Source organism: Cupressus sempervirens, chromosome 3, assembly GCF_028749045.1.
Source record: "Cupressus sempervirens isolate cs-2001-9-10 chromosome 3, ASM2874904v1, whole genome shotgun sequence".
NCBI lineage: Eukaryota > Viridiplantae > Streptophyta > Pinopsida > Cupressales > Cupressaceae > Cupressus > Cupressus sempervirens.
Window position 1 is genome coordinate 1012302339 of NC_143120.1, and position 13287 is coordinate 1012315625.

The following is a 13287-nucleotide window of genomic DNA, read 5'->3' on the forward strand; positions in this document are numbered from 1 at the left end:
GAATTTCTTTGCCATCTCATCTGGGTCAGCCATACTTGTTCCTTCCTTGGATTTTGTACTTTTAATTTTAACTGGAGGTTTGATCAAAATTTCTTTATTCTTTCCTCGTGCAAATATCTCTTTTCTCTTTCACTTAGTTGCATACAAACTTCTACAAATCCTCAGGCTGGCAAGATCATAGCTCTAATACTATTGAAATGTCCCATTTCTGATTTTATATGATAGTTAAAGCCTCTAATCAGATTTTAAAATCAAACAACCAATACTTCAAAAGATTAGCCAATTTCTCAATAAAACCCAAATTGGGTGTGCCCAAAATAGTGCCAAAAACTTCACAGCTTAACATATTATTAATAAATTTGAAAGTAGACATTTTTACATAAATTTTGCCAGCATAACGGCCTACAAGATGACATTTCTAGATCTGTATAGAGTTCCAGATTGGTATAGAGTTTACACAACTCTCAAACAGAGGACAAAAACAATGCTCATTGGGCTTCCGAAAACAACACAAAATAGCCCGGAAACACTACAAACATTAATAATCTATCACAGAAGTATAACCACGACCCATACATATGTTCAACTCTATTTTAACATCTAAATGTCTGCAATACAGAAGCAAACCAAACTGATATGAAATACTCAACTAGAACACCAAACTCTTACAAGAAACACACATGAAAATTCACAAATTTGCACTGTTCAACACAAGGGCAAACTCTGCATGAGCTGGCACATGGAATGGCCTCAAACTCCCATTCTCAGCCTTCCTAAAAACTTGCAAACTCTTGTCGTTAGGTTTCTTTCTCCACAGGTTTGGCAGCCTCTAAAGAACAACAAAGCAATGAGCAAAAATCAAGTTCTAGAATGAGCCCGAAATGCCTCCAAACCCCTTTGAAAGAGGGCATAACCCTAACTCACGACCAAGAGGGGTCAATAATACATATTTTAATAATAATTTTCATTTATTAATCCATTGGTTTCCAAAGATTAGCCCCTTTTCCCAAAACTTCACTTTTTGAGCCACCTAGCCTTAGCAAAAGTTATTATTTTTTAATTATTTGAAAAGGGGACATGACATAGTATAGAAGTTTTCAAACCATTCAGATATCTAGCAACCTTCTAAACTTCATCATCAACATGTCCAGATCTAATATCCAACTTATAGAATTTTTCAGTATAATCCTTCATAGTCATGTCTTTCCGTCTCAAATTTTCCATTCTTCTCAACAAATTAACTTGATAATCAACAAGAAAGAATTTCTATTTCAACTTACCAACCGTCTTTACCCAAGTCTCGATATTTTGTCTTCCTCTTCTTTGTCTATCAGTTTGCAAGTGTTCCCACCAAAGCAAAGTATGGCCTCTCAAGTTTGTAGCTTCTATCTTCAAGAATACTTTCATAATCAAAGAAATTTTCGATCTCAAAGATCCAATCCAACAAGGCATCAATGTCCAATTTTCCAGTATAGCAAAATAGTTCAAAAGAAGGTCTCGAATTTTCTCCACTCAAGGCTCTTAAGTGTCTTTCTTCATCTTGTTCAACCTTAGGTATAGGATTAGGTGCAACTGCTTTTGCTTCATCATTATCATCATTAAGATGTACTCTTCTCTGGGCTGTTTCAACTTCAACTGCTTAAAGTCTAGCTGTAATTTGTCTCAACATGTCCATAATAGCATTATTTGCATTTCCTCCACCTCGGACTATTTTGACAATAGTTCTCGCAAGAATCGTTACCTTTTGCAAGTTATAGGTTAGAACTTAGTCTGCCACCCTACAACTAATTCACAACAAGGTTCTCCACAATCCCAAACTTCACAAGGGCAGCAATCTTCGCTCTGATTCCACCTGACGTAAGGCTAGGATGCTCTACTCTCATTAAGAGTAAAAACATGGAAGCCAATATATAGGAGAAACCACAAGAAAATATATAAAATTCAATGCAGATATGTGAGACAATCTTCTACTAACATCATAGGCATAAGGCCTACCTAGTTGCAACCATAAATATCCAAAATATAATTTGCGAGCTTAGAAGCTCAGACTTACAGAGCCAAATCTTAATAATTTCCTTCTATCTAACTTCATTCTACTTTTCCTAATCTTAGATCCCTAATTATATAGCCAACAAGACCACAAGTTGGCCTGTCAGGTAGATTATTACAAAATTTAGGTCCTCCAAAGGAGAATTCAATGGCCTTACAATCTAGCAAAATAACCTAGGCGGGGACAAAAATAGGTCCACACGTGATCCAAAAAGCCACCCCAAGGTTGCAGAAAGCCTTGATGCCACACGAAACCTCGTTGAAGCTAAACTTGCACGTTGCTTGAGCTACCAAGAAACAAACATGCCTTGAATTAAGAAAAGGACAACTCCTGCAAATGATGGAATTAGTTTCTGTGAGCTTAAGTACAGGATCCATGATAGGTCCACATTAAGGGGCCAACTGCGTGGAAAGAGAAAACACGAACAACAAAGGCCATTCCTTGAGCAACAGACAAGAACAATAAAAGGAAATCTTTTTGGTTGATGTAAGATTGCCAAAGTGCCCAAGATGCTCTTGCATTAGGATGCATTTGAACCATCCAAATTTTCATAATTGTTGTTCATTTGTCACTTGTCATCATGCAATCTTACTTTCTCTTCGTTGATCTTTGTAGCTTCAATTAAATTACAATTTGAGGGAAATATTTTGGAGTTTGCTATTCGCTAGTGGAAGAGATCACGAAGGGAATTCAGTTATTGTCTAAACACAAGTATAATTCAAAATTCCTTTGGCATTTGGTTCTATGGGACCCTTATTATCCTTCTCTACCCATGTTTCTTTAGAGTTTGAATTCGAGGGATGTGAGATGTTTCTTCACTTATTACTTGATTCTTTAGATCAAATATATTAGTTTTCCTTGTCTTTATGAAGAGTGTTCTATTTTCTAGTTGTTAGCTTTATTTGTAACTATCCAACCTCAACCTATTAGTGCTTTCTTCTATAATGAAATGACCACAAAATTTAACATAAATATTTAAAGCTTTACTTTAAGCTCTAATAAGTAATTGTTGGGCAATGAAAACCCCAAGTACCTTGATTTTTTTTGTTGATCTACACATACAATTGATATATTAGGTTTTAAATGGTTTCTTTTCCCATAGTTTTCTAGTTATCTTCAAGAGGCATATGAATTCCTTGATTTTTCATTGATGATTGTATTTGTAAAGTTTTTCCTCTATTACTCCCTATATATCATTATTGATTTCTTTGCCAAGTTGATTATCAACAACATAAGGTCAATCACTTGATTACTACATATTGGAGGATCTGTCATTAATTTGCCTTCTCCTTGTGGTCCTTTTTTGTTCCATCCTCCTAGTTTGTATTGTTGTGGTGATAATTGTAGCCCTACGTTTTGGGATACTTTGCAATAACTTTATCATCTTAATGTGAAAAAAAATTGTCGTACTTGTGTGATATTTTTACTCGACTTTAACCAACCCATAGTTCTTGCATGTTCTTTGGACCACTATCGTTCCTTGTCCATTGTATTTTCTTTTGCTCTTGCTTCAAAAAATATTTTCTTTTTTGAACATGGTTTGGACTCTGGAGTAATGACCAATACGTTGTATGTTATCTCTAGGTTAGTCATGTTAATGTTGACTTTTTTCTTTGGACACCCAATGTCTTCATGATCTCTAGGTCAACAAAATTTGTAGAGTAATTCCGTTTTGTTTTGGTTTCTATAGAATTCTCTTGCAAAATGTCCCCATTCATTAGATTATGGACATTGTATAATGGGATGACACTTGGAGTAATAGTGTTATAGGCTCCTAACTTCCCCTCTTTGATTCTAATGGCTTCTTGTGGATGATTTTTATTTATTTTGTGGTTTCATTAGAATGATTGGTCAAATAGTTACTCTCCTTATGTGAAGAGCACTTGTGTTACTAACTTGTATATTGTATGGGCACTCTTTATAAAATGACCCCTAACTTAACAAACATCACAAACATTTTTTTGGGACAACACCTTTGGTATGACCTTCAATTTTGCAATTTACACCCTTATTCTTTAGGCTGTGTGTTTCCTTTCCACTTTCAATTCCTTCATTCCAGCCATGTCTCTCCTTAATGCTTGAGTTATTGTTGATTGCCTCTCGCTACTTCTACTTGAACCATTCTTTTCATCCATTTTTCCTATAGATCATAAAGATAGTTAATCTTCACTTTCTATATTAATTGCTCTGTTATATACTTCACCATATGATGAAAGTAGAATGACTTTCAATTTTTCTGGGTAAAGGGACAAGACCTTCATTCATCTTTTCTTTAAGCCATCAACAACTTTTTATAATTTTTAAAGTAACCAACACATTCATTTCTAATTTTAACTCTTCTTGTAGACTTTTTCTATGATTTCATTGTCATCTTATAGTAGTTTGAATTCTTTTTCAATGGTCTTATTTAATTTCTCCAATATTTTTTGGATGTTGGTTCAATCTTTGTGTACCAATTAATGGCTACACCTCTTAGGGTGTTTAGAAAGAGTATACAGTTTGTTGTCTTGGACATTAGCCGTTCAAATAGTTGCATAGGTCTCATAGTGCCTTGGATCCTTTGATACATATCTTCTAACTCAAATAGCTTTTGCCTTTCCACATCGGGGCTTGTAGTGTAGTCACCAAAGTTTAACCAAATGCAAATTGAATATAAACTTGCTCCTTAGTGAACTTTTGATAAAAAAGTATTGGTGCTTTTCTAGCATTCTCAGACTGATGGAAATTGTCTACTCTTCTTGCAACTTCATGTTTGACACTTTTGCCTGTAAGCATTGACCCTATAGTTTTTGGCTTGGTTTCTTCCTATATTAACAACTCTTAGATGCTTTGGCTTTGAAAGTTGCTCTCACGTGCTTCTCTTTCTTCTTTTATGAAGACATTTTTCTCCTAACAAAAGCTTTTAAAGGAGGTTTAATTGATTCTTTGTATGGAAATTGGTCTACAAGGTCGACCCATGTTTTATTTGTAATTGAAGATATCTTGCTATTTCCACTGCTTTCCTTCATATGATTAAGCATAGTTGGTTGAATTGGTTGATCTCTTTTCTCTTGACAATGACTCAAACCAATGTTCCAATGGTGACTTATTCTTTGTGATGGTTTTTTGCTTTGGATTTGCACTGCTACAGTCTATTCTTCTTCATTGTTCTCTTTGTGCATCTTGACCACATGATCTCTTCTCACCTTTATAGGGTCCATGGGCATGGATTTCTTAAATTGTACCCAACTCCTTTAAGATGATGCAGCCATTGTTTACTCGTCTATTTTGATTAAGCTAAGACCTAAAATAATGGACATTAGTAACAATAAGTACAAGATGGAGTACTGAAATATATATATTTTAACCTGGAGTTCTTATAGAAGTATACCAACGATGACCAGCCAAGGATCAAACTTCCTTTCCTGACAAGATATATTTAAAATCCCTAGCAATTGCCAAGTAAACACAACCATTGACAATTACCAGGACTGATTTCTAATAGCTTTCACAAGCCGACAAATCATTAACATGTAATCAGGAATTACTAAGTGAGCCAACAATCAAGTCAAAATGCCCAAACTACTGTATGCTTAATCTAAATTTACGTTTTTAGGATGTGGCCATTTGAAACTCTTTAATACTTTTACTGAAATTTTATCACATGTTATAGTATGTAGTGACCAAATGTACTGAAACTAACAAACTTCAATTTCAGTTATCTTTTATCATTTGAATAAATAAAGAGAATAGTTGTATAATCAGAGATTGAGGAGGATAGAATGTGTTTTGCAGTGACCATTTTTGTCGAATGTTATATATAGAATATTGTGGCTAGACAAATTGTAGAAGCAGTTTCTTAATTTTGAAGGTTTCATTAGGAAGTGTGTGTTTTGCATTGATCATTATTGTTGAATGTTATATATAGAATATTGTAGCTAGACAGTTTGTAGAAACAGTTTCCAACTTTTGAAGGTTTCATTAGGAAATGTTGAAACAAAGCTGTGAGTTCAGAACAAGCTGCAGTGCTTAGTAATTTGGTACTCGATTTTCTGGAGTGGTGTGAAATTGGCTTATAGTTGATGATAGTAGCATTCCATTTAAATGGCATCCAGTAAAAGTATAAATGAAATCCAGAAACTTGAGCTTAAAATGGGAAAAAACTTGGCAAAATACTAGGAGCAGAATAACAATGTTCTAATCGTGAAAACAGAGGAAAAATAAAAGAAAAAGAAAAGTAACTTCAAATCAAATATAGTGCATATAGATAAATATTAAATATTGAAAACAGTTCTTATACATTAGAAGGGTTATATAAAAAGCATATGGCTGCCCCTAAAACAGTAGATTGTTCTATTATGAACTCTGATGGACATTTTTAAGGGCAGCCCTGTATTTTTTATTTAATCCTTCACCATAGTATAAATTAGAAGCAAAATTCTCATTGTGCTTTAAAATTCAATGTCTAAAAGAGATCTAGTCAAAGTATGTCTTAATTCAAAATATCCTAACCCTATACCAAAAATGTAACTCCCTTTGCTCCACGTTTTTGCTTCTTAATATAAAAATGGGCCAAAAGAGATTATTAAACAATTAAAACTAGAGAAACTCAGGAAACAGCATGGCAAATGTGTGTCTTGATTACTTGGGGTTAATCATGGGTTTTGCATCTATGAGTTTAAGCTTGGGGTTTATCATGGGTTTAACATTTATGAGTGTAATGAAACTATGTAGAATAACTGATACAGCCCTACTCAAGCTTTAGATGCAACTTCAATTATGTCCATTCTTCCTTCTAATTATGCTTCTTTTTGGGAAGTATTGTCATTATTTTCTTGTTGCCTTTGTGGTTGGAATGCAATTTTTTTTTGTTGATAATTGTTATTGCTTATGCCTGTTTTCACTGACTGAAAGAAACAATATGCAAATGTGGGTTGTGATCACGTGGGGTTAATTATGGGTTTTACGAGTGTAATGCTACTGCGTATTGATGATTCTAGTGCTACTATGTATTTGATAGTTGATACAGCCCTACTCAGTTATAGATGCAACTCTACTTGTAGTACATTCCTCCTTGTGATGAGATTTGTTCTCTTGTTGCCTTTGTTGTTGGTAATGCACATGTTTTCTTGATAATTTTGTTTACTGCTTAATTTAAGTACATGAACTAATAATACAAATGGCAATGCATACTAGATATAGGAGTAAGATATATCTTTATTAGCTCATTAATACATTGTAGAGAAGAAGATTAGAGATGGTCTGCGAAGGATTACAATCTACCCAACCATACATACCATAACCCTTTTTTGGGGGTATACAACATATTTAAAGGACTCGACAATTGCCAAGAGGGAAACAACCGTCATTGTATGGGTGGCTATTGTATCTTTGCATGGCTAGAAAATTCTGCAATATTAAAAAATTGTGGTACCCATATGGACAGTTGGTTCAAAAGTTGTTCGTTTCCTGTATGGAAAAATGATTCCAGACTAACTGCACGTGTGACAGAATAAAACTCTCCAATGCTGATGATTGTCGGTGCTGTGTAGCTGATTATGGGCCTCATAGCGGGTATGGTCTAGAAGCATGTATTATGGTTTTGATGGACCATACGGGATGTGACTACTGTAGAAGATGAACCCAATAAATTTGTTCGTACTCAATGGAATTCTTGTGTCCATGCAGAAAATTGTGTTGCACGTACATGGTGAGATGCCTGTTGTACAAGCTGATGCATGTAATGTACGGTGGTGTACCATTTTTGTACAGGAGGTTGCTTTGCTAGGTACTATGCGAAGGTGTCATACCGGTATCATATGGGTGTATGCCTTGCCACATATTATATGGAGGTGTCATACAGGTGTTGTATGGTAGGATTGAAATTAGATGTTTGTTTAGTGAATGGAATGGAGTGTGGTATCCGTACGTTGTTCATGATGTCATATAGATAACTTCTCGTGCTGTAGGGATGGCTCCTTCTCTAGACTTCTATGCTTTCTAACCTCCCAATTCTCAATCTAGTTAGTTTTACCCATACTTGTGCTTTATCCACCAACTTCTAAATCTAGCAAAAGAAACCATTCCATCATTGAGTGTGGGTTTTATAAATTTTCTAGAGAGTATGAATCGACCAGTGTCTTTTGTATAGTCTTCATTTGTTCGTGCTTTCCATCTTTCATTTTCATACTACTAGATTTATCCTCAATGGCTTTACATGCTTATATTTGTTTATCTTCACAAAAATTTGCATCTTCTGGAAATTTGTAGCATTGTTGAGAGTATGAATCGACCAATGACCTTTGTATAGTATTTATTATTCTTGCTTTCCATCTTCCATCTTCATATTATTAGATGTATCCTCCACGACTTTACATGCTTTGATGAGTTTATCTCCACAAAAAGTTGTGGCTTACAAAAAATTACATGTTGGCGCAAATACCTCATTGCTCTCTATTTGCCAATGAAATAGTCTATTGAGAAAGCTTGTCTCATCCTCTAAACAACTTCCAAGTTCCAATACTCCATTAGATTTCGGTGGCTTTCCTAACTCCATTTGGAGCTCTTCACCCTTTAACTTTGAGTCTGATGCTAACTCATGGCTCACTATCTGGGTTCGTAGGTTGATGATAGACTTCCTCATTCTTAATGGAGAGTGTGTTTTCTTCCAATTGAGGTTTTCTTTCGATGTGATCAACCAACACCTTCTGAGGAGGGTGTTGTATCCTTCTTTTCTAGCTAGGCGACAACAGAGTGTAAAAAGAAATTGTGTACCAATCGTTACCTTTTGTGTGATTGATGTCCCCAATGGCTTAATGCTTTGTTGTTCGGCACCTACCAAGTGGAAGGTTGACGACCGAATTCCCTAGGCACTTCCAAGTTTCCTGTGGGTAGCACATTGACTCTTGAGCCTCGTTAACAATGTTATTTGTCAACTTTTGTCCCATTATCTCCATCTCAATAACAACCGGGTTCCAGGCTTCCAATGCCTACCATCAACAACATCAAATCGATGGTCATCTCTCTCTTGGCTTCTTTGTGGCTTTGTCATGCTCTTTTAGGAAATTGTGGCATTACCACTTATGTTGGTAATGGCCATCTTTAGTTGTAGCATAGTTTGCAGAAGGTTGAATACTTGTACTGGTAGGGTGGCTTGTAACAACTCTCTCAAGATAGTTTTCTTCGACTTTGACTATAGTGGAGTATTGGTTGCATTTGAGGCTCTTCTCTTCTCCACCATTGCCTGTTCATGTCATTCTTGGCTTCTCAAAGTATTAACTTCCCCAAGTATTAACTTCCCCATAAAGGGGTTGAGATATACTACCTTCTTAGTTTGGAATGTGGTGATTGCTAGTACTTCCTCGTATGTTTCCTTCACGTCCAACATATTTACTCCCTTTTGTTTTGGGCATTCGTTGTCCTCATGGTTCCTTAGACCACACCACTTGCACAAAGAACTCTCGTTGTTCTGCCCGCTATGGTAGTCTCATGCGAAGCGATCCCATTCGTGACACGTTCAACATTGTATGGTAGGGCGTCATTCGGGGTTGTATTGTATTTGATTCTAGTGATGATTTCCATGACTACATGAGATACATTTTGGGGTTCTGATGGAGTGGGCTGTCCCAATGTGAAGAGTAAGTTGTGCTCTGGACACTCCTTTATCGAATGATCCATCACTTGGTAAATCTCACAAAACATTATTTTAGGACAATTACCTTTCGTGTACCCTTCAATTTTGCACTCCGTATACCATTACTTTCTTTACTAGTTCATTTCTCAGCTTTTAATTCTCTCATCATTCTCATCATGCCTTGCCATAAGGCCTAGACTATTGTTCATTCATCATCACTACTACCCTCACTGCTATCATCATCTTGCATCTTCCTCTTCCCTGAAGATGATGTCTTGTTTTCACTTTTAAGGTCTATCGCATGATTGTAGGCATCGATGTACAAAAGTGGAGGCACCACTTTCATCTTCTTATGCAGGAAGGGAGTCAACCGCTTGATGAACAACCTCTCCTTCAACCGTTTAGCTTGTCGATTCTCCAACTTTTCCTACAATTCCTTGAGCCTATGATTGTAAGCCCGTATACTTGTTCTCCCCCTGTTTACTATTATAAATTTTAGTGACAATCTCATTGTCATCTAGTAGCAAATTAAACTCAGCATGAGCACCCTCAAGAGGGCATCCCAAGAAGCTATGGATGAAGCACACAATTCTATGAACCAGCCAATTGCTATACCTTGTAGCATTGTTGGAAACGCTCTCAACCAATAGTTTTTGTTGTCTTGACCATTTGCTACCCAAATAGTCTATAACAAGTCTCACGAGTCTTATTGTGCCTTGTAGGGTCTTTTGACCCGTTCCCTGTGATCTTTTGTAGTTTTTGCCAATCCACAATCGAACTTGTTAGAGGAGTCACCATCTTTTTTGCTTGATTGCCCCTTGTTCACGTGACTTGGGTGGATTGTTCACCAACACCCTCAAGTACTTCCATGCCTTTGACTCATACTCCCTCCCTCTGAGGGTCCTCCTGAGATAGATAGGGTGTTAACGCTGTGCATAATGTTAGTCAGTTCAAGAATTCCTTTGTATTCCGTCTGACAACGTCTGTATGGACGGTTTGTCTTCTTCATTCTCTTTGTTCTGCAATTCTTAAAGAGTACCCTATTACTTGGTATTGACCACCCGGTGGCTTCCTCTTGCCTATATGAGATCCAAGGGCGTATTCATGCAATGCTGATCCAATATCTTTTAAGGCAGTGGTGCCAAAATGTTTACTGCTATGCTTGGTAAGTTAGATACATGAATCAATAACACAAATGGCAGTGCGTACTAGATATATGAGTAAATCATATTGTTATTAGCTCATGAATATATTACAGAGAAGAAGACCAGAGATGGTCTGCCAAGGATTACAATCTACCCAACCATACCATATGCCTTGGTGGTAGGCAACATATTTAAACGACCTATTGGCTGCCAAGAGGGACACAGCCATCAACCGACATGGCGACTACCTGAGAAGGTTAAATTTTTTAATACGGACCATTAATACATTGATGGATAACCAATATTATCAACCATAACAATATGCATTTTATGCCAACTACAAATTTTATGACTTGTACATGTTTGCACTGTATAAGTGATGTGTAAACAACATTCTACTTACTTTTTTTGGTGTATTCTTGGCCCATTTAAACTTTAAGTACCCGTGGAACATGCTTACAGTTCTGGAAAATAACCAAGTGCTTTTAAGGCTTGTGTTTGATCTGGCATGAATTTTTTGCAAGATGGTTGACTAATAGTCAAATTTATTAGCATGTGAACTTTCTTGAATGCAATTTCTTATAATTTGTAGCTATGGCTTTGTGTTTTGTGCTTTTTTTAGTGTTTGTGTGTTTGGAATTGCTCTTTAGATCATTTTACTTTCTAGTAATACTTAGATATGTTTTAAATTTTGGTTGCTTGAGACCTTTGAACACTTTGAATCAGTTATAGTAAATTGTCTTACCACACAGACCTGTTGGTCTGATTTGGTCATTTATGGACATTAATATAATTTATATCCTCCTCATGGTGCATCAAGTACATTTAGTTGATATAAAATGATTGGCACTTGTGACCTGATTTTCTCTTATACTTCCTCTAACCAGTTGTACCATTCCTACAAAACTATACTGACACTAGGGTGTTTTCTGGAGAAGTGTTCTTTTCATCCCTAGTTTTTATAGTACCTGCATTTTTTTAATGTTTTAGCCCAGAAATAGAGATAAACAGCAATAAAAGAGCATAAACAATACACAGAACATTCAAAGGATAATCAAGGCATTTATCTTGGAAAAACCCTTCCATAGGAAGGGAAAAACCCAGCCACACCAGCAAAAACATCTCTTATTGATCGTAAAATATACAAGTACATGGCTTTCCACTTGATTTATTTACAATATATCAAGCAATAATATAAATAGATTGCATAAGACTCTTCATCTTTCACATGAAGATTTCTTTGAGTCCCAAAAATAAGACCTTTCATATTTCCATATATTCAACACTTCATATTCCATATGCATGCCTCTTCACATGACATATGACACATGTCTTTTGCATAATATTGACTTAAATATAATCACAAATATCTCTTTCAGCTGAAGATGACCATAATGGTCATAACAAACATATTTCTATTGCAGCTACAAACTTCAACAATTTTAAGTTTCAATTGTTCAATCTCTCGAGGACAGATTGATATACAGTTGGCAGTATGTCCTGAGATGCATTTAGAAAGAAGAGGAATCCATGCAACAAATTTTAAGTTAAGTGGATTTTGTGAAACCAACAAGTTTTTAATATCTGTTTAGGAATTAATATGCATCTATGCCTGAAGAATTGAGTTATAAATCTGATGAGCATTTAAAGTGGTTGAATTTTCAGCGTTGTTCAAATTCTTTTCATGCTCTACATTGCTTGTCAAATGTTATGACTTGTTTAGTAAGTAATGAATTAACCAGAGTATGAATCTTTTATGGTGGTTTGCAGATATCGCTTGCGTGCAAAGGTGGAAATACAAGATGCCTCAAAGGATATGGCTGCATGGCAACGATTTGGTGGTGCCTTGGTACAAGAATCAGGTGTCAATAAAGATGCTGAAACAGAAGGCATTGGCTGGGGTGGTGGTAATGACTTTAATGGTTGCACTGCTGCTCAAGGTTGTATTCGCAGCTGGAAGTGGTTCAGGGATCCAAGATTGGCTTCACTTGGTTTCCGGGGAATCTTTCCATCAGATAGCCTACGTAAGTTTCAGGCCATAGATTCCAGTATGGGTGCATCATGTTGGTTAAGTTGCATTTTCTGTGGTAAGATCTGGTATTTACCTATATGCATTTTCAAGCGTCATATTAATGTTTTAAAATGTCATTTTTTTCCAGCACCACTAGTAGAAGCCGATAAAGAAATGGATGAGCGATATTATCTTTTGTGGAGGCTAGAGGAAGGAGTACCAGAAGGTTCAGCAGAAATTCCTAAAGGTTCAATTTTTTTTTTTCTTAATTGATGTTATGCATGCTTTTTATCATAGCCTGGCACTTTTAGCCATCTGCTTAGATATGAGGTGCCAGATTGCCCAAAATCATGTGTGAAACATTGCAAGACATATGTGAAGTCAATTGAATGTATTACTATTGGGTGTATGCTGTATGTAAGTTATTAAGGATGAGCCGTGTAATTTTTTGAACGTGTAGACATGGTGA

At 36.0% G+C, this 13287-nt stretch overlaps 1 protein-coding gene across 3 annotated transcripts in view; it reads left to right on the plus strand.

Annotated features, from left to right (window-relative positions):
- The window catches only part of LOC149570173 (Glycine cleavage T-protein family), a 124896-nt gene that overhangs the window by 25694 nt on the left and 85915 nt on the right, over nucleotides 1-13287 (plus strand). For all 3 annotated transcript variants that reach the window (XM_089822823.1, XM_089822824.1, XM_089822825.1), the window contains exons 2-3: nucleotides 12578-12831; nucleotides 12967-13065. In XM_089822823.1, the coding sequence (XP_089678949.1) occupies nucleotides 12578-12831; nucleotides 12967-13065 (353 nt within the window). The remainder of the gene's footprint in view (nucleotides 1-12577; nucleotides 12832-12966; nucleotides 13066-13287) is intronic.